This window comes from Lacerta agilis, chromosome 3 (genome assembly GCF_009819535.1).
Source record: "Lacerta agilis isolate rLacAgi1 chromosome 3, rLacAgi1.pri, whole genome shotgun sequence".
Taxonomy (NCBI): domain Eukaryota; kingdom Metazoa; phylum Chordata; class Lepidosauria; order Squamata; family Lacertidae; genus Lacerta; species Lacerta agilis.
In genome coordinates this window covers 83,715,617-83,738,683 of record NC_046314.1, presented here as the reverse complement: position 1 = coordinate 83,738,683, position 23,067 = coordinate 83,715,617, and the positions used below count along the sequence as shown (strand labels likewise).

Here is a 23,067-nt window from a genome sequence, read left to right as displayed (position 1 = left end):
AGAACTTCAAGTGTTTATTTTGCTGCTATTCTGTGGACATTGAATTTGAAGACTGTTGTCTGTTTTAAACAGGCTTTCTCAAACGCGGCCCTCCAGATGTTTTGAGACTACAATTCCCATCATCCCTGACTATTGGTCCTGCTAGCTAGGGATCATGGGAGTTGTAGGCCAAAAACATCTGGAGGGCTGAGTTTGAGGAAGCCTGGTTTTAAAGATTGCTGATTTAGTTTATTAATTATATAGCACACTTACCTGTTCATAATTGCATGTTAAGAAGATTTTTTTTTACTTTTAGGAATCAATATCAACTTGTAGATTTGCTCAGCGAGTTGCCCTTATTAAGAATGAAGCCATTCTAAATGAAGAAATTGACCCCAGACTGGTAAGGAATTTTGGTTATTATTTATACCTAGCATTTTTCAGGAATTCAAATTAATTTAAGAATTTAAGTGCAGTTTTGAAAGGTTCAGTCTATCATCTACTTCATGTTTGACAAAATAAAAGCATGAGAAATTGTACAAGATGAGAGAGGATTCCCAACAAAGTTCTTAATCATAACTTTAAATTCATCCAATAAGTGACACCTGTTTCATTGTTGCAGATAATAGCACGACTAAAGAAGGAAGTTCAGGACCTAAGAAATGAACTAGCCATGGTGACTGGGGAACAAAGGCAAGAAGAACTGACAGAGGAAGAGCTACAACAGTAATATTTTGGTCTTGCTTCTTTTTTCTCCTCTTACTTTGAAATGTTTTATTAGTAAGTGGCATAATAAGAATCAGTTCAATTCTTAGCACATTGATTTTAAATGCTAATATATCCCACAGATTTCCATGGACCTAATTTCCAAGTAATAGATTTCAAATTAGGGTTATAAACAACGGAAAGTGTCAGATTAGAGTGATTGCTTGTCATGGAATGCAGTTATGGGAATGTGAAGATTGGGGATGTTGTCGTACTGCTTATGGGAAATCTTTGGGGGAACCCTAAAGTAAACTCACCCGAGAGCCTCTGTGGCACACATCTGGAATTCTAGGTCATTGCAGGTTTGATATCTAGTTGCCAGAGGAAGAAAGAGAACTAGTGGATGCCTAGCATGCACATCTCTTGGACTGGTGGGAAGAGGAGCAAGCAAAGGGGATGAGATAAGGATGATCTTGCAAGATACACAGCTGTACTCCTTTCTCTGTAAGGAGGAGAGGAAAGGGGTGAATAATGGTAACTGTATTTTTGCGGGTCTGAATTCCTGCAATTTAGTTCTTCTGTGGGCGGTGGTGTGAGATTCCTGTTGGGGTTTGGGAGTAATTTAGTATTGTAATGCTCAAATCTTAACAAGCATTCAAGAAATGCTCTTTGTGTAGAGAAGTGCTACAGAGCTAATTTCCTGTGGCCCAAAGTAAGCTTCAATGTATAAATTATGCTATGCCCAGATGTTTAGTATTGTGGTTCTACTTTATATAAGCAGAATGTGCTTGGCTGTGTTTGTGAAACATGTGAATTAGTAGACCTAAAACTGTAGATCCATGATAGCAGGCTGCAAAGCTTTTCTTAAGCGAACAGCTGGCTTAGTCCTCATAGGGGAATCAGCAGGGCTGTTGTTAGGGGGTGGCAAACCAGGTCTTGGATCTCCTGTCTCTCCCCTCTTTTTAAAACTTAACTTTTTTTAAAACAACTCTGTGCTTAAAGGGTGGCTGAGCAAAGCGTAGTGTCAATGAGACCCCATCTTAATTTGCCCAGGTAATTGCTGATATCATGACCCAGGGCTCTGAGTCCTTATCTTTGAGGGAAGTTGCTAGGGATTCAGAGGACAACTTGGACTGAGAGGAAGATTTGTCCTCTGAACCAGCCTTTGATATCATTGCTTCCTCAGAGGTCTCAGCACCAAAAGGCCCCTTGATACCAATGTCTCTCCAGCCTGAGGGGGTCATATTGCTTTCTTAGACTCTGAGGACTCCAGCTCAGAAATCATGGTGGAAGCCCAGCCTCCACCAAACTGCTGGAGTCAGTAGCTTCTACAGCAGGCTGGGCCATTTAAGAATAAGGCACGTCACTAATCATTGGTGGGATGAGCTCCTCAGAGGAAGCTGTAGTCCTATTTGAGACTCAGTGTGGGTTTCCTGGTTTTTGGAGCAGTATTCAAGTCTTCCATCACCTCCTGGCAAATAGAAGGGGAAGAACTGGAGGCAGTGAGAGATTTCACTTTCTTGGGTTCCATGATCACTGCAGATAGTGACAGCAGTCACGAAATTAGAAGACGCCTGCTTCTTGGGAGAAAAGCAATGACAAACCTAGACAGCATCTTAAAAAGCAAAGACATCACCTTGCCGACAAAGGTCCGCATAGTTAAAGCTATGGTTTTCCCAGTAGTAATGTACGGAAGTGAGAGCTGGACCATAAAGAAGGCTGATCGCCGTAGAATTGATGCTTTTGAATTATGGTGCTGGAGGAGACTCTTGAGAGTCCCATGGACTGCAAGAAGATCAAACCTATCCATTCTCAAAGAAATCAGCCCTGAGTGCTCACTAGAAGGACAGATCCTGAAGTTGAGGCTCCAGTACTTTGGCCACCTCATGAGAAGAGAAGAATCCCTAGAAAAGACCCTGATGTTGGGAAAGATGGAGGGCACAAGGAGAAGGGGACGACAGAGGATGAGATGGTTGGACAGTGTTCTCGAAGCTACTAACATGAGTTTGGCCAAACTGCGAGAGGCAGTGAGGGATAGGCGTGCCTGGCGTGCTCTGGTCCATGGGGTCACGAAGAGTCGGACACGACTGAACGACTGAACAACAACAACAACATTCAAGTCTACTTTGTATGACTTCCAGCCTAGGCACTGTTTGGAGCTATCCAGGGTGCTACCCACCTTGCTTGTTTTCCTTTTAGATCTTCACCTCTGCTTTGCTTGATCTCACTTATTGGAACCTACTCTCTGCTTTGTCTGACCATGCCTTGATGGCCCTTGACTTTTGCTTGATCTGACTTTGCTTCCTGGATTCTTAATTGATGCTAGCATAAGGTTATATGGTGTATCTGGATTCTGCGCTTAGCACACATACACCACTAGAACCTTGTCGCTGGCTGGAAGCACTGCCTAAGCTACACTAGCTGGATAGGATGGCGAAGAGGTGGTGGTGAGAGAGGTGCGGGGAGAGGAGGAGTGTCATGTTGTACAGGACTTGCTTTAGTTACAATCCATACATAAGATGCAGTTCTTGCCAACTGACTGGGGGGGGTGGAGTGGAGGGCTCAATCCACTTACAGTGCACTGGGTCCAGAAAATCCTGTTAGCACGCCATACAATAAGCCCTGACAAACAAGACCCATTCTTTGTTTTCTCCCCTCTGAAAGGCAGCCTAAATTTGCATCTATATATAAAAATTGGAGTATAAAAGTTTCAGGCAAATTTGTTTCATGCGCTTGTGACATAGGCAAGACACCTGGGTCATTCAATATGTGTTCCAGCACTTCAGATACCAGCCACCACGCAAGTGGATTCAAAGAGACCATGTTATACATTACCCTGTTGGGACTGAGGGAAACATGGTTGGCCTATCAGATTCCAGATCCCACTGAAGAAATGTCAGGATAAAACACATTGTCTCTGTGTGATCCCACAACCTGCTCCTAACTGCTGAATCATGGTTAAGGAATTCAGAGCATTATATCTGCACAGGGCCGATGAACACTACACTGTCTTTTATTAAAACCTCCAGGAAATAAGATTTCTTAATGTTTCTGGACGATCTCTTCCATTGACCAACAGTTAGGAAAAAATTCTTAATGCTTCATACCTTTTCGTCAGCCTTTTAGGTATTTGTAGCTCTGTATTTGTACCCTTAGGGCATTATCATGTAGGAGTCATAAAGGAGCTGTTGTTTCAGTTGACTTTGTAATGTGAATATAAAGCCTACATTGGCAAGAATGCTTATTTGCATTACGAATGCCTCTTTCATTCCTCCTAGGAACATAGGAAGCTACCTTGAACCATGGGTTTAAATGATTCACTTTTTTGGCATTGACTGGTAGTGGTTCTCCTCTGATGTACAAACAACAGATGTTATCATAAAAGGAGTGAGAGAGGTTCAAAGGCAATCTAAATCTGATGTATGAGAAAGCCCCTTATCTTTCTCAATTGTTCATAGTTTCTATGCCAGTTTTATATTCTTGGTCTCCTCTGAATTATTCTAACTTACTGTTATCCTGTTTATTATGTGGTGATCTAAGCTGGACATTTTATGTTAGCAGGTATATAACCTGTGGTAAATAGAACAGCATAATTATTTCCTTGGTGCTGCATACTCTGGTGTTATTCATGCAAACTTCATTTGCCTAAATTGCAACTGCATCACATTTTTGTCTCAAACTGAGGAGCTAAATTAATTTTAGATTTAAATATACTCAGAACATGATCCAGGAGAGCAGGAACTTGTTAGGAGCTGACATGTGCAAACTGTCTACTGGTCAAGGAGCCAAGTTGAGTCTGTTGCTGGGAATTTAGTGCTGAATAAGGAAGCACAAGCTGATGTGGAAAACCAGCAAGAATGAGGCAGGAGTTGACGTCAGGTAGTCTCTGTGGAAGACAGCCAATAGAAATAGGAACAAATCAAGCAGATAGAAGAAGCTGAATCAGAAGCACTTACCTGGAACTCACAGAAAAGCCACAGAGCTATAGTTTTGCTTTGTTCAACTACCGACTTATAACTGGTGACAGCAAAATGACATATGACAGACTTTCGTCTTTTTAATGTTGAATTGATTCAGATGACTATATAATTTTACAAGAAATGGAAATGTTTATTGCATAATGTAGAACTGATACATTGTATACAGGGTAATAGCAATTTGCATGGTTCCTGTTTATTAAGTATACCTAGGGATCGCATCACATCTTACAGAGAAACAAATCCATGAATGTGCACTCAGTCAGTCAGTTTTCCACATTAGCCAGTGTACTTGCGTGTGCAAACATTGCTGTATTCACGCTTCAGATGTGCACACAAAACATCAGAGACATATATTTAAAACGATAATGGGCCTAGCAATAATTGCTTCCAGGGGAACAATTTGTTTTGAATAGTAAGTGGCCCAGATGAATAGAGAGTCAGACTGAAGAGGTCTGTGTTCATTTCCTTGTCAACAGTGAAAGTTGCTAGGTGGCTATACGTGAAGCCAGCCACCACTGCAAAGCCTAACCCTCAGCACAAGACTAGATAGAACAGAATAAGCTCAATGTATATCATCCTGAGACAGAATGAGATACAAAGGGCAGGGTTTATCTAATGAGTCCCTTCAGCAAAAGCCCTGTGCAAGGACTTCCACTTCTGCAGTGGGACTCCCCGCTCCTCCTGTGCCCCCCTGCAAATGATTGGGGAGTTGGAAGAACACACAGAACAATATGCAGGAGGAGGAGAATGGGGTTCATTCTGCCTAGCAGGCTGAATGCTTAGTCTGGTTAGAGAGGAAAGTTTTTGCTTGGCACCTAAAGCTATATAATGATGGCACCAGTGAGCCTTCTTGGGTAGACAGTTGGAGCAACAGCACATCATGCTTCCTTCAGCACATTTTTTTTTATAAGATTTTATTATTTTCCAATAAGACAAAGAGAAAACAGAATGCAACATCAACACAAAACATAAGAAACAATAAAAAACAAAATCAACATTGAACATAATCAACAATAAACATAATCAACATTCAAAACAATAACAGCAATAAAAACATAAAAAGAACATATACAAACCTTAACCAATATCTATCTTTGTATATTTCTTGTTTCTAACTTCTCTGTTAGGGGACTTCCCCCGTTCCCTCCACTGTCTTCAAAAAAAAAACAAAAACTTCTTCAAGGTAGCTTTATATATTGTTCGATTCACATTTACCCAAATTTTAATATACTTAGCTTTTACTTAGTCAAATATCTCAATAACTATGTATCTTATCTTGACGACCTATCTTAACATATTTTGACACATACATCTTTCACATAACAACAATTCCTCTTACCATTTATATCTAACACATATCTACCAAAGCCGATGTTCTGTCTAATTCTGCTCAAATATTCAGTTTAACTGATTTAACTAAATAGTCTTTAAATTTTTTCCACTCCTGCGACGCCTTCCCCTCCCTCTGGTCCCGGACTCTGACGGTCAGTTCTGCGAGTTCCATGTATTCCATCATCTTCATCTGCCATTCCTCCACCGTTGGTGTCTCTTCACCTTTCCATGTTCTTGCCAATAGAATTCTGGCTGCTGTTGTGGCATACATAAAAAACACTCTATCCTGACTGGGTATCTCTTCATTGGTTATGCTCAGAAGAAATGCCTCTGGTTTCTTACAAAAGGTAACTTTCATTACCTTCTTAAGCTCATTGTAAATCTTATCCCAGAAAGCACTTACCGCTGGGCACAACCACCACATATGAAAAAAGGTACCTTTCGCATGTTTACATTTCCAACATACATCTGACATTTTGGTATTCATCTTGGCAATCTTAACTGGTGTCAAATACCATCTGTAAACCATTTTCATTATGTTTTCTCTTAAACCATGACAAGCAGTAAATTTGATACCTTTTTGCCACAATCTCTCCCAGTCATCCATCATAATATTATGTCCTACATCTTTTGCCCAATCTATCATTGAGGATTTAACCAGTTCATCTTTTGTATGCCACTCTAGCAGAAGATTATACATTTTGGAAAGGTTTTTAAAGTTCGATTCTATCAGTTCTGTTTCCAGTTTTGATTTTTCTACTTGAAAACCAACTTTTTTGTCCATTTTAAATATTTCATAAACCTGATGATAGTGCAGCCAGTCGGGGACCTGACTTTTTACTTGATCATAACTTTTTAGCTTAAAAGAGTCCCCTTCCTGCTGCAATATGTCCATATATCTTAACCAGTTTGCAGACATATTCGGTCTCTTATATGCCTTGGCCTCCACTGGAGAAATCCATCTAGGAGTCTTTCTCTCAAGCAAGTCTTTGTATCTAGTCCAAACCTGATATAGGGATTTTCTAACAATATGAGACTTAAAAGTTCTGTGGATTTTAACCTTGTCATACCAAAGGTATGCATGCCAGCCAAACATATTATCATGTCCCTCCAAGTCCAACACATCAACGTTCTCTAATTTAAACCAATCCTTTAACCAGCAAAAGGCCGCAGCTTCAAAATAAAGCCTTAAGTCCGGCAGGGCAAAGCCTCCTCTGTCTTTAGAGTCTGTTAAAATCTTAAATTTTATTCTTGGCTTTTTGCCCTGCCATATAAATTTCGATAGGTCCTTTTGCCATTTCTTAAAACAGTCTAGTTTGTCCAAAATTGGTATGGCTTGGAATAAAAACAGCATCCTTGGTAGGACATTCATTTTAACCACTGCTATTCTTCCCATTAACGACAATTTAAGTCTTGTCCAGATCTCCATATCTTTTTTTATCTCCATCCACAATTTTTCATAGTTATCCTTATACAGATTCAAGTTCTTATTTGTGAGATTGATACCTAGATATTTTACAGATTTAACAAAATTGAGGCCTGTGGCTTCTTGAATTCTTTGGATCTGTTCTGCACTCAAATTTTTACCTAAAACTTTGGTTTTCTGCTTATTTAATTTGAAGCCAGCTACAAGTCCAAATTGTTCAATTAATTCTAAGGCTCTGGGGACACTGCTTTCTGGTTCTTGCAGGGATAGCATCAAATCGTCCGCGAAGGCGCGTAATTTGTATTCCTTCTCTCCCACTTTAATTCCTTTTGTCTGTTTATCTTTCCGAATCATATTTAGAAGGACTTCCAGGACCGTAATAAAAAGTAAGGGGGAGATAGGGCACCCTTGTCTTGTTCCTTTCTCTACTTCGATCTCCTCCGATATCACACTGTTTACAATGACTTTTGCTCTTTGTTCTGTATAAATGGCCTTAATGCCATTTAAGAATTTTTCTCCAACTCCCATCTTTTCCAAGTTCTTTTTCATAAATATCCAAGATACTTTGTCAAAAGCTTTCTCTGCATCAACAAACAATAGTGCTGCATCTGTATTTATGTCTCTCTCCAGTTTTTCTAAAATGTCCACAATAATTCTCGTGTTATTACTTATTTGTCTTCCTGGCAAGAAACCTGCTTGGTCTCTATGTATATGGTCTTTCAACACTCTTTTCAACCTTGTAGCCAAAACATTTGCAAAAATTTTATAATCCACATTCAAAAGGGATATTGGACGGTAATTTTTCATTAGAGTCTTATCAGTATCTGGTTTTAAAATCAGTGTGATAAAGGCTTCTTTCCACGTCTCTGGTGCCCTATCTCCTTCTAGTATTCTATTGCAAATTTCTCTTAACGGCTGTGATAGCCAGTCTTTCAATGTCTTATAATATTTTGCTGTTAATCCATCCGGTCCTGGAGCCTTCCCCAATTGCATGTTGTTTATTGCATCTTCTATTTCTTGTGTCGTTATTGGGTGGTTGAGAGTTGTTAATTTTTCCTCTGGGACTTTTTGCAATCCGTTCTTTTCCAGAAATCGGTCTATCTCTACTTCATCTATCTTCTCCTCCTTGTACAGTTGCTTATAGAATCTCTGAAAACACCATCTGATTTCCTCCGGTTTCTCTACATTTTTTCCATTTACTACCAATTTACTGATGACATTTGCCTTTTGTCTTTTCTTTAATTGCCAAGCTAGTAGTTTTCCACATTTATTTGCAGATTCAAATGTTCTTTGTTTCATCATTTTCACTTTCCATTCGATATCTTGATTCATGATATTCGCATATTGGGATTGCAAGTATTTAATTTCTTTTTGGATTTTGACACATCTGGGATATCCTCTTAGTTCTTTTTCCTTTCCTTTGATTAATTTCAACAGTCTCTCCATTTCTGCACTTTGTTGTTTCTTCTTTTTTGCCTTTTCACTAATGAGGAATCCTCTCATTACCGCTTTACTTGCATCCCAAGCAATCCTTTTCTCCACTTCTGAGTTCCAATTAATTTGAAAATATTCTTTCATCTTTTTCGCCGCTCTTTCTACTAGCTTGGTATCTCTCATCAATGCATCATCCATTCTCCACCTGAAAGAATCCTTGGAAATCATTTTTAGGTTTACCTGCACCGGATTGTGGTCTGAAAGCGTTTTAGGACCGATTTCTGCTTTTTGTAATTTTGGAGCCAATTCATTCGAGATCCAGATATAATCTATCCTCGACCATGACTGCTGAGATTCGCTGAAGTACGTTGCCTCTGTTTCTGTGGGGTTTTTTAACCTCCAAGAGTCCACCAAATTCAAATTGTCCACCATTTCAAAAAAAGTTTTTGGGAGTTTCCCATCATTTGTTAGTTTTGTTCTTTGAGATCTATCCATTAGTGTGGAAACTGCCCCATTAAAGTCTCCAAGGCAAACTACCTTATAGTCCAAATAATCCAGCAGCATATCATGTATTTTTTTGTAAAAAATCGACTTTCCATCATTTGGTGCATAAAGTCCCAGAATCAAAAATTTTTCGCCTTGTACGTTAATTTCAATTGCGATGTATCTCCCTTCTTCATCTTTAAATAGCTGTCTTGGGCTGTATTTCTCCTTTGCATAAATCACTACTCCTCTCTTCTTGACCTTGTCCGATGATATGAACTCTTGGCCTAATTTTTTGTTCTGTAACAATCTTCTGTGACGCCGGACTATGTGGGTTTCCTGTAGACATATTATATCCAAATTCTTCTTTTCTATGCTGTAAAACACTCTGCGTCTCTTTGGTCTCTGGTTCAATCCCCGAACATTCCAAGTCATTAACTTGAGCGCCATTTCTTTGTTTATTCCTCTCCTCCAGTTGCCTGTCCTTTCTTATCTTGTTCTGGATCTTGGCTTGGTCCTGGTAGTCCCGGCGGTGGTGGGAATACTTCTGGAAACTTGTAGAGCTGTGCTGGGTCCAATGGAGTTCCTTTGAAATGTTCCAGATGCTTGTCCAAAAACTTTTGCTTTTCCGCCAAGGACCTTATTCTTATCTTTTTCCCTTCAAACGTAAATGCCAGGCCTTCTGGAAATTCCCAACTGAAGGAGATTTTTCTTCTTCTTAGCTCCGTCACCAGGTCGTTATAAGGAGCTCTTTTGTCTAAAAAGAATCTGGGGATATCCTTGTAAAAAATTACTTTATTCTGCTGTACCACCAGGTTGTTTCTGTAGTGTAAATCCAGGAAGTAGTCTCTGTCGTGTCTATCGTGCAGCACAATCAAACAGTCACTGACTGTTTTGGTGCTTTTCTTTCCTCTGGAGCCTCTTGGTCCAAATCTGAAGGCCTTCACTATGCGTGCTGAGACGTTTACCTCTTCTAACTCCCAATACGTTGAGAATTGTTCCACAATATAGGCTTTTAGGTCTTCCCCTTCCAATTCTGGAAGACCCCTTATTCTTATGTTTCCTTCTCTCTGATGTAGTTGCAGAAAAGCAAGAGATTCTTCAACAGTTCTCTGTCGTGTTCCAATATTCTCTATCTGCTCCAAATCTAAATTGTCCAATTTTTCCTCCACCTTTTTTATTTTTTCTCTGACCACTTTAATTTCCTCAGAGTCCTTTTTTAACGTAGTCACCTCCTGCCCAATTTTATTAATTTCTTCTCTGTTTTTTCTTACATTTTCCTCAATTTGGCCAATTGATTTTTCTAGAGTCTGGGTGGAGGTTTTAATATCAGCCTTAATATCCACTTGGAGTTTTTCTATTGCAGAGTTAACTGTAGTATTCACTGATGCACCAATAGTGTTCACCGATTCTTGTGTTTGCTTCAACCCTTCGGTGACACTTTTCAAACCTGCTGCAATTTCTGCCACACTTGCAACCAATTTCTCCATTTGTTCCTGCAGAGTTAAGGAAACAGAGCCTTTCCTTTTTTCAGAGCCAGTTCCTTTAGATCTAGTTTCCATTCCCTGTGGGCTCTGCAGCTGTAATCTCAAGGTCACTCCAGTTGCTGTAGTAACTATCTCAGACATTCACAGCAGAAGACCAACAGTCCCAAAAGTAAACACCAGGTGGCCTGCAGCTAGCTTCTGAGAACAAAGAGGCTGCTGAGCCAGGAATCCACAACAGTCCAGTAATCCAACTTTTAGGCAAGAGTTCGTATTTTTTCAAAAGTTATAAGTTCCTTAAAGCCAAGAAGAGTCTATTTTAAATAGCCCAAGTCAGTATCTGTTTCTCACTTGCAATGTAACCACCAAGTCTATAAAATAGCTTGTATCTGACTGCAAAAGAATCAAAGTATCTCCACTGGTAAACAGTCACTGTAACACTGGAACACCAACATAGAAAAAATGGCAACAATATATTGCAGCCCGCTACTGACCCGGAATCCTAGTCCAGAGGGGGAGCGGTGTCTTCTTTTGCCATATCAACTGTTTTTAAGTCTTTAAACAACCTTTAAACAACTTTTAAGTAACTTTTAAGAAGTTTGGCAGAGTTCGCAAAACTTTCCCGTTAGCCGCGGCTTTGATCTTTTAGCGCTACCAAGCTCGCGCAAACAGTTCAAAGGGAACAGGCTTCCTTTTAAAGTTTCCTCTGCAAGCAGTGCTCTTTAAACTTGTAAGATAATCCAGTATTTAACTTACAGAGTTTCTTTGGAAGTTTCTATGTAGGAAGTGCCGGGTGCTCAAGTCTGGCGGGATCGCTGCTTTGATCCTCCGCAGGCAGTCGCTTCTTCAGTCCCGTGCTGGGGCTCCGCTCGCCCGATTCTCCCCCTTACGAGGGTAAATCAGGAGCGGAGACAGCACGTCTGGGACCCACGAAGCCGTCGGTCCACGGGACGCTCTTCCCGTGGCTTTAAGGGACCCGTGGCGCAGGCACGGAGCTCCCTATCGCCTAACGGAGGACGGAGCCGTCGGACTCCCGTCCGCCATTGATTCGGCACCTAACCGGAAGTCCCTTCAGCACATTTTAACCCCCTCTTCTGAGTGTGTGCAAGCAATCAGTGACTTGTCCTGCACAGCATCTCCAGCTGCTCCTGTTGCTTTAAGCCCCTCCTTGTCTGTGGAGTCAGTGGAGGAGGGGACGGTAAAGACTGTAACTGGGACTGTCTCTTCCACCTCTGCGCCTTCCTGCAACTCTTCCCCTGCCTCCTCTTCTCCTGTCTCTGACTGCCCAGCCTCTTCCTCTTCTCCATGCATCATGGGTGGTATAGATCCCCACAAAACAGTGACCCCCTTCCCCAGATTATCCTCCTGTACCCCCGCCTCCTCTGCCCACCTTTCAGACCCTGCCTGTCCCTGACAATGTCCATTCAACTAAGCCCAGCTGTTTATTTTTTTCTTTCATGACATTTGCAATGGAATGAAAACCAAATGTTCAGATTGTTTTTAGTGAATTGATTCATGCACAAAACATAAATAAGCAGTCTTGTAAATAAAGTTGCAACTTCTTTGGAAAATCTGACCTTCAGTTTCTGCTTTGATTATTATATTATGTGCACCGTGCTGAATTAAGTGGGATAGACTGCTAAGTGTATTCTGTTTTGCAGCTAAGTCTTGTGCATATTTCCTAGTAAATAAGTTGCACTTTTCAATGGGATTTACTTTAAAGTAAGTTTAAAGAAAATATAGATACTTACAACCCTGGGTATATAGTTTGTGTACTTCAAAAATACTACTGTTTATTTTGAAAATCTATTGCATTGAGTTTAAACAACAATTTGCAGATTTTGAATTACTGCCTTTGGATGCTGTTGTCAGGCTTTCTTAATATGAAACTGATCTATAAATGTTCATTTAAACTGGTGTTTCTTGTTTAGTAATAGCTGCCAGCATCTGTGTACATTTGAAAAAAAATGTAGATTAAATAGCAACATGCATCCTCTCTAAAGGAGATAGTACTGTATACTTAGAGGCTTCTGTATTATAGGGTTTTAACGCTGGATTTAAATGGAATCTTTCTCCTTTTTATATTTTATGAGGAGCATGCCAGAAGTAAAGGGAGAGGCCTTTTTTTTTGTTTGGACAATGTTGGTATAAGTTCTTCCGCCAGATGAGCTCACTAGCAACTTAACTTTGCCCAGAAAGTCAGGATTTCAAATCAAAACTGCTGTGTTCCATAGCACCCACGCTTCCAGAATCCATGCCAGTTGGAACTCTTTAAGGCACAGATTACAAGTGCTGGCTTAGCACTTTAGTTTATTAATATCTTTACCTTACTACTTTTATATTGTCAAACAGAATAGAAATAGTCCTACAAATTCATACAGCAATGCATCTGCTTCAAGCATTGAACTGTAAACCTAGTAGGTAATATGGTATCTGAAAATATGATTAGGAGGGTACATAACAGACTGATTTAAACATTATCTTTCATTTATGTATCAAATTTACATCTTACCCATTTTCCTGCAAGGAGCTCAAGACAGCATGTAGGATTTTTCCCCTTCTAGATTTTACCCTGAGAGAGATGAGACTGAGAGAGAATGACTGGCAGCAAGTCACCCAGTGAAATTTATGCCTGAGTTGGGGATTTGAACCCGGATCTGGTCCAGCACTCTAACCACTATGTTAGATTATTACAGGGAGTTAGACTAGATGACCCTCAGGGTACTTTCCAGCTCTATAGTTCTATGATTCTATGATTCACTGCTTACCAGTTCATTTCTACCCCAATTAATGGGTTGCTTTTTGACCAATAAGGTCCTAAATAGTCTACAATTAGGATATTTCAAGGACTCTCACAACCTGTTTATACCTATATGAATTCTTTGATCGCTATCCTATAGTTTAAGCCTCTCCACCCATCCCAGTGCCACAGTGGGGATGCGCATTATAAGCCCTTCTCTACATTTCCCACACCTTGCTTTTTCTATGGAATTGACATCTTTTGGGTACTCATTTTCTAGAGGTCATCCAGATTCCTGCTTTGCAGGGGTTTGGACTAGATGATCCTCACGATCCCTTCCAACTCTACGCTTCTATAATTGTATGCAGTTGTTTCTAAACTGTTGATCCCAAGCTTTTCTTCGCACACACACCCTTATACCTTTAAATGGAACACTTCCTCTTTGCAGGTCCAGCCTGTTTTATTGCTTCATGTTGATAGCAGCTGGGATGCATGTGACTGAATAATTTTCCCTTGAAAGGCCTTTCTGGAAAACACCCTGTCTCTCTCTCTCTCTCTCTCTCTCTCTCTCTCTCTCTCTCTCTCACTCTCTCTCACTCTCACTCTCACTCTCACTCTCTCACTCTCTCACTCTCACTCTCTCACTCACACACACACACACAAACACAAACACACACACACCCGTAATGGGGAGGAAGTATTTACTTACTGCTTTCCTCTTTTTTTGTTCCTTTTATTTTTAAGATAGCATGATTTATAATATTGTTTGCTACTCTAGATCATAATAATTAAAAGATGAATGAATGATCCCCCCACCCACCACACAGGGAAAATAGCTGACATGGGGCAATTCCAAGAGTGTCTATTTAAGGAGAAATTATTCACTAATTCCACAGCTGGGATCAGTAGGAAGCAGTAAAACAACTGAACTTGAATACAGTAACATTTATTTGAAGTGCCAGAGATCTTTGCTGAATGGAACTTTCACTGAAAATATAAATTCTAAAAGGATGGGAATGGGAAAGTGTTACTTAATATAGCACTGTATTTTAATGGAACCTTAGTTTTAATTCCACTTCCAACTAATTGCAGGAAAATAATACGTCAGCACTCATGGTCTCATCAGTTATGGCACCACACTTGTTGAACACACCCTTCCAATAAAGATCTGCTTGGCTTCTGCCACATTACAAAGGTCTATCTCTTTTGTTGAACATTCAGCAGAGGGCTTGCAGAATAATGACCAATTCAAACACAGATAGTTTTATCTGGTTCTGTTCTTTGGTCATTACTCATTGTATAGGTATATTCTGACCTGCTTTTACTGCCTTATTGGGATTTGTTGACCACCTTGGGGATTTTTTAAATGATACAATAGTGCAATATAAATATTTTTATAGCTAAGTAAATATGTACTATAAACATTGAAATAAACTATATTTTCAGTTACAGGATAACATAAGAAATTAATTTACTGATTCATGGCAAGAGAGTATTTGGTATCAAATCTTGCTACTAACACAACTCAAATGAGCTGAAAATAATATGTGTAATGAAATTGTGGAACCATTTTTCACACACACACCACCCCAACTTCTGAACCTGGCTTCATTGTGTACTTCAACAGAAGGTTTTCTTCAAATGGAAATTGTATCCTTTGTACACTATATGAAATCATTTATTTTTTTTTGGACATGTTAAGGAAAAGATGAACAGCATCTGTTGGTCATTGACTGAAAATAGGATGTTCAGCCTCATCACTGAGACTGACACCTGTATACCTTCCAGTCTTTAACAGTTTATTATTACACTAAATGTTACAATGCAATAGTATAAGGGTAGCCAATGCAAGCTTTTAAGCATCAATTATGTGCCAGCAGCAATCTGTACCAACAGTCTTGCTGTAGAATATTTGAATGTTGACTTCCATTTGCCATGCTGGCTGGAGCTAATGGGATTAATAATAACACTGATTTCCCCCCACTTCAGTACAAAGTGGTTTATATGCAGGCATTTGCTTGGAAGTAATTTAAACATGTATTAAGAAAAAGGATATGCAGCTTTTTTAAATTGAAAATTTGGGACTCAGGGAGGGAGGAAATCAGGACCTGGGGCATTAAACAATTATTTCATGTGGCTAACAAGCATCCATTGGCCTCTGTTTGTAAAAATATTTATACCACATAATGATTAGCATCTGTACAACTTTTAAAGGCCAGAGACTCAGTGATGCAATTTATTGAAATGGTGACCTAGAAATATAACTTGCTTAAATTATTACAACATCTTTTTCTTAAATATGATCCATCAATAGAATTGTGCATTTTGGACACATCTGTCAGTCCTGCATTGATTGTCATGTTGCTTGTAGAATGCTAAGGTGTTAATCAAATCAGTGCTGCTGTGAAGGCTCACTGTGTTCATTCTGCATACATTTCACTTGAGTGTTTAGACCTTTAACCTTCCCCAAAATAAATTCACACATGACTCAGATATTTGGTTTGGTTTTTGGCAGAATTTAGGCCACAACTTTATTGATTACAACCAAGTGAGTGGTTGCATATGTTCTGGTTCGACTATCTCCCTGCACCCTTGCAGGCAGCCCTGTCCCAGAGCCACGTTCGTAGGACAGACAAGGATGAACACCAGGGACAGCTGATGGAAGGTTCACCAGACAGCCGTTCTGATGTCCCCGGGACTCAGCCACTGGCTTTACCCCTTTCGGGGATCGACAAACCATTGAGTCCCTGGATTTCTGTACCGGAATATCCTGCATTTCCATAGGCGTGGCCACATCACGTGCCACGCCTATCACCTGAACCAGAGCCTATCCACAATTTACAAGTTGTGACTAGTTGCTACGCGGCAGGCGAAACCCAAATGGCACCAGCCAATCAGCCAAGTGGGGAAAATTCCTACCATGCCCCTGTCCCAACGACAGATGACACACGACGGCATAGCAAGGTCAACTCAAGCCCTAAATATTGGGAGTGGTGGGTGGATGTTCCGATGCATAAGGCCCCAAAGAGGAAGCTCAGCAGCCTCGCATGGGCTTAAATAGGTCCCGCGTTGGTGCATTTTACGGCGCCCCATTGGCCAGATTTCACCCAGCAATGTGGGACTGACCTATCAGGGGTTGTGGCCTTGATTTCCAATTACCCCCACAACACTGGGTCGGGTTGCAGGTCGCACTGCAACACGTGCCCTCTTTTAATGGAGGACCTGATTTCTCAACTGTATAAGTCACTTTACTCAGCAATGATAAGCCGGTTGTGCTATCACTAAATTATTCCTCTTGTGAAGGGTCATTTGCATACATATACTTGAATTATCTCAGAAAGTACTTTTACGCTTCCTTGCCATTTAACTGCAGTTTGAGGAATTTTTGTTGGAAGACTATGGTTGATCCTAGGGGATTCATCGCTCTTTAAGTGATCTTCACTTCTGCACATGATATAATATACCGGGGTCTGTTGTAAAAGACAAAAGCAGCTATAAATGAACCATAGTTTACAAATAAGGTCAAAGAGAGGGCTTCCAAAATTCCTCTGTGCACTGAAGTCTCTTCTCTTTTGTCTCATAGCCATGTGATCCTACATATTATTGGGAATTTAAACATAACCTTCCTGCACTTTTAGAAAGCAATTACTAATTTAATGTTGGATGTCACTTAAGTTGATAGTTTAAAAAAATTGTTATTTGTTTTCAATGCATTATAAAAATAAGAAATGTTATAAAGGGTTGTTGAATATAGTTCTGGCACACAATTTTAAATTAAAAAAATTAAACATTCAGTATTGTTTTGTTTCTAACACCTCATTATCTCAAGCTTTAATGTTGTAAAATTCGAATTTTGTCCATGTTGGGTCATTAGATTGTTAACGTCTGCAAATTTAGCACTTCATTTTCTACCACTGAGATGAGTTGCAGAGTCCAATGTCCTGTTGCTTGATGTTTTCACTAATAAAAGCTATTTGACTGCTTTAGTGCAGAAGTATTTATCCCAAAAGTATAGTGTATGAGGTGTATCTCTTGACGGGGATATCCATTGTGGCTGCAAATGCATAAGAGGGTTGAAGTGGAATTCAGAACACTAGACTATCTAGTCATGCTTTGCTGTGTTTCATGTATGCCAGGGGTGGCCAACTTCCAAGAGACAGCAATCTACTCACAGAGTTAAAAACTGGCAGTGATCTACCCCCTTTTGGGGGCTTCAAGTCAAAGTTGATGAGCTTTTTTAGGGAGGGGAAAGCCACTTTTTAAGGGGTACAAATGTTGAGCTTTTTTGGGGGGAGCCAAACTTGTTGAGCTTCTGGGGGGGCTGTGATATACCACAGATGTCCAGTGATCTACCTGTTGGACGTGCCTGTTGCTATTCTTAATCCTAATAATAGTCTGGAGTTGACATTATTTGTAAGCAATAGCTGATTTATGGCTGTTAATGTGGTTTTTTTTACCACTGTCCAATGGTGTACTTTAGTGTGTACAACTGAGGAAACGATTCTGTTTCGACATTAAATTATTACTCTTAATGTCTTCTAAATCATGTGCAAAAGCCAATTTTTGGCCCTTGCCTGGCATCGTCTTTCCCACACTAGGGAAAGTTTTATTTCCTGTCATGTTGGTAAACATTTCCATCAGTTCTGAAGATGTAAACTTTGGACTCAGCTATACAGCTGCAAATAAGTAATTTTAAGTGTGTTGTAAAGTGCAGTATACAAATGTGACACTAGATGGCGATAGTGAGCTATGACAAATTCAATATATTTTTCAAAATGTTTTTAAAAACATTTTCACAGTATTTTTAATATGTGTGTTGATTCCACCTTTAAAGTCAATGACATTCTTTAAAACAAAACAAGCAGCAGCAGCAACAGCAAAGTAAGGCATGTTGGTGCATAAGACAAAAAGCTGCAAAATTCACATTTGGTTGGATACTTCTACTGGACTGTGCCCTTCATATACCAGGACTCCTATTCCCTTTGATGGGATGAAAGAATCCTGCATAGGGAAGGACATGTGGTACTGTGAATATCAGTGTCTCAGTATGGAAGGGAAAGATTTGCTCTCTGATTCTGACCAGTCAAAATGTATTCGTGCATGATAAGTTGAAACAGAATGGAAAGTGAAGATTCACATTCACATTTTCATCCAGCTGCAAATGATTCTGTGTGGTGAGAGAGAAAACATTCACCTTGCTTTCAATGGAACGCACATTCAAATACAGATCCCCATTCCTGCTCTGCTGCAATTAAGTCATGTACAAATACCATTCTTGACTGTCACTAGAGCTGGCTGGCTGGGGGGGCTTCCTTTTCTCTGAGGCCTCTCTGGGCACAATTGGGTTGCCAGACTGCAACATGGATCCCCCCCTTTTAAGTGTTAAAGCATTAATTTCAATATTGCTAACTATATATTGTTGCTAAATGCAATCACTTCATTTTTCAAGAAATAATTATCCTGAAAATAATGGGCTCAGGGGTGGCATATAGGATTGTTTCACCTAAATAAAGTGACTGTGGTAATTTGCTAATCCTTGCTAATCCTTGGCTTCCAGAAGCAAGTCAAAATTTGAAACTATAATGCTATGAAGATATTTCCCCCACTATTCTTCCAGGGGGTTGTAGTTCAGTTTTTGGTGATTGGGTGATACTCATCCATCTTTTACTTCATGCCAACCCATTGAAATTAACGAATGTATCTGTGTTAGGTCCATGAATTTTAATAGGTCTGCTCCAAAAAAAATTAGTGGACTACCAGCCTATATATTTGTGTTCAGTTGAGATGATATTTAAAACAAAACAAAAAACTTACTGTAGCCAAAACTTTTTTAAAAAAATCAAGAAAATTATTTTAAAACAATATATCCGTTTGTGATACTGTGTATTGGGAAACACCACTTGTGGTATATTGGAAACAAGCTTGCTCTCAGTCTAGTATGCCTATTTGCTTTTATCTTCTGAAGATTAAATATATTTTCTAAAAGGTCGTATTTCCTCCTTTTTGTGAATTTAGGGTAGATGAACAGATTAAAAGTTTTTTGGAAGATATGGATCCTGAGAGCACATTGGAGTTAGGAGCTGATATGCGGAAGATCAAACACTCTTTCAAACATTTAAAGGTATGCTTCGTTGGCTGCCATTTTCAGGGGTGAGGAAGCCTTCAACACAATAATAAGACTCCATGTGTTTTCATTTACTAGACATTCCAGGGAGAGAGGGAGAAGGAAATAAAAGCCCCAAATCAGAACTCGAATAAACTATACAACTGAAGCACTAAACACATTGTTCATTTCTCACAGGAGAAAATAAATTGCTTTTGGTATGCATATCGTAATCGAGAGAATCTGAGTTGTCTGGTTTGAATGTAATGTTCCTAGATTAATTAGTAAGCTTGGAATGAGAACTATGCTCATGAACTCCTCCTTTTCCTCATGCATCAGTTTTGGTCATGGATTCTTCAAACCAGAGTTTCCATGATGGGAGTACTGTGGTTTAATGTCTGTTTGCTAATCAGGATATGAAACCATGGTTTAAAATGTGTTGTTGTTGTTTTTTGTTTTTTTAAAACATATTATTCAAGTGTCAGAGCCAGTGGTTGGGGAGAAGTGGCTCCAGCTACCACTACAAGAGCTTCTGATGAGCCATCTTGCACTTAAGGCAGAAATAAGAAGTAGAAACTGCAATTTTGACATAAACAGTAGTTCATCTTCATTTACTGCAAAAAGTGGATAATTATTGTTTTAATAATTTTATACACTTTGTAAAGTCCACCTATGTATCTTACCTAAACAGACAAGCAAGCCATATTTTTTTCAGCTGGGAACCCTATATCCATATTTACCTATATTTACCATATTTACCTATAGGTTAGCCAACCTTTCATTGCTGAAGTATTCCAGAAATAAGAGTAAATAGTTATGCTTTTTAGCTAAATTAACATTGCACATTTGCTTAATTAATATTCCCTAAGAACTGTTGAGTATCCTTTATTGCTAATTTTTACAAAATGTAAATGCACCAATGTGCCTGCTCATATTGTTCTCAATATAGACAGAGTGAAAATAAAGGGAGAAGGGTGGGTTTGTTAAAGGAGTACCAAGGATGGAATAAAGGAGGGTTTATTGAAAGAAGCTGTGCTGGTCCAGGAAATGGAGACTGATCCCCTCCCCACATTGTATTCAACTTAGCACTAAGGCTAAGGGGAGAATTCAGCATCACACTAATATGATCGTCCCATCAGCACAAGCATTTCTGCCTGCCAGACAGAATGGTCTTCCTTCTTGTCCTCCCCACTCAATTCTTGGGGTTCTTTCAACCCTCCTGAGCAGAGTTGGAAAGGTAGATGGGTGTTGTGCAGACTGAGGAGCAAGCTGCTACTAGTGCCACAGCTTAGTTGAATGTGGCCTAAAGATGCTGTTAGTGCAAAGATTTCTCCTTGCACAACACAATATGCTCTCTTTCTCTCTCTTTTGGTGCACCCATAAATCTGTTTTGTGGTTCCTCCAATCCTCCAGAGCAGATGTGTGGGCTGCATGTGAGGGAGGAAAAAAGCCAGTTGCGCTAGCAGTAATTCTTTTGTGCACTCAACTATTTTGTTGAATACTGCCCTTTGATAGATTGGAATTGATGAGAGATGTAGTTTGAGAAGAGAGTGTAGATAATATAGTTAAAGAAAGTCATTTAGGGCTTTGGTCTTCCACTAGTAGATCTGGATACACTACTGGGTTATAGTCTGACCATGAGTAGAAGTTGTGTTAGAAACACTACCGTGTGATTAAAAAGAAGAATAAGAATTGAATCCCAAAAAGCAAGTTCTAGTCCTGAAAAAAAATATGTGAGATTGCTGAAGTAGGACAAGACATTGAGATGTATGTAGAGAAATTGGGTCAGTGGCAAAAGAACTTGTGTATAACTGCAAAGCAGGAAATAAGCTGAGATGAGAAAAGAGATGCTGCTAGAAACAGAGGTTTAAATGTAAGGATGAGAAATGGCATTTTTTAAAGGAAAGCAACAGAGAGAGCAGAAGGCTGGAGAAGGATGACATCAGATAAAAGTGATGAAAGTAACAGTTGCATTCAAAATTGATTGAAGTGGAACGAGAAGACAGGCAAGAGGGCCACTGCAGTGGTCAGCAGCAGTAGCATTCATCTTTTACCTAGGCTAAATAAGTTGGTGCAATTTGCTTCTAATGGAGGTAGGTCAACAGAATGTCAAAACTAAAGAACTGACAATTGCTTTTGCTCCATTTAATAGAGTTTGGTTAATAATGCAAAGTTACCCACCAACCATCTGCTTGCATCAGACACTAATAATTCAGTTGGGTATGAAGAGTTGAAGAAGTTGAAGGATCTTCTGCAGCAACGAGACAACGAAATCAGTATCCTTGTCAACGAAAATGAGACAGTCACCAGCTATTTGTTCCTGTCCCATAAACTCCCCCTCACAGAGATAATGCTGCAGGTCAGGGGAGCCTCTTTCTGAAAGGAGGCACATTGGTATTGTAGCTGGGTTAGACATAATGTTTGTATTTTCACTGTCTAAGTGAGTTCTTCCACCAAATTCTGCAACAAATGTTTGCTACACCTTTTTTACCAGACTCCAAGGTTTACTCTTATTGCCTCCTCTGCAGCAGGCTAGTTTAATCTCCTGGATGTAAAAGCTTTAGTGTGTTGCTTAGTCCTGACCTAGATCCAGGTTTCTGGAAACATTATGTGAAACACTTTCTTAAAAATAATAATAATAATGGAAAATAGCAATGCTATATAAAGCACTATTTATTGCCATTCAAAAAGTTGAATTTCCTGTAATTGTTATTTTTAGTCAAATGAAATGTTTCTGAACTGTGGATTTAGAGTAAATGTAAATTTTTATTAAACCTGAGATTCAATATATATAAAATTTAGCTTTTGAAATAGTGCTGTACATTCTAGAAATTCATAGAAAATATATACATAGCTGTAGTTTTAGTAAGGCATAGAAAACATAATTACCGTATTCTAGTTTTTTTGTTATTTGAAAGAACTGCAGGCAGATAACAGCATTTTATTTTTGAATTGGGGCAAAAAAAAAACTTATTCTGGGTTAAAATCAGGTCTGGTTTAAAAGTCTATTTATATAACATGAACCACATTTTATATGATGTTGTTTAATATTTAGAAATGTTTTACAGGCAGAAGAATCACTGCATGGTTAAGCTGGATATGTCAAACTGTATCCCACCACTGTAAAACCTGAATATAGTAAATGTTATTAAAATATTGAAGAGTTGTCAAAACTGAAATTTGCATGGCATATCTATATGATGTGACATACTCAGATTAATTTTCAGGCTGATGCATTGAGGAATTCCTGAGATAATGTGTTTAAAATCTTTTACCTTTGTGCCCCTCCCCCCATTTGTGACCATTCTTTGCCCTGGCATAACATATCACCAAGTTTTTTCTTGCCCTCTTTTAACACTCTTCCTGTTCTGGTTAAAAATCTATTTTGTCTTTATAGAGAT

The 23,067-nt window shown here is 39.3% G+C and overlaps 1 protein-coding gene across 1 annotated transcript in view; it reads left to right on the top strand.

The window, feature by feature from the left end:
• KIF6 (kinesin family member 6) overlaps window positions 1-23,067 on the top strand; it is a 148,041-nt gene that overhangs the window by 38,867 nt on the left and 86,107 nt on the right. Inside the window, exons 9-12 of the mRNA XM_033144588.1 lie at window positions 296-382; window positions 602-705; window positions 19,579-19,684; window positions 21,819-21,942. Of these exons, the coding sequence (XP_033000479.1) occupies window positions 296-382; window positions 602-705; window positions 19,579-19,684; window positions 21,819-21,942 (421 nt within the window). The remainder of the gene's footprint in view (window positions 1-295; window positions 383-601; window positions 706-19,578; window positions 19,685-21,818; window positions 21,943-23,067) is intronic.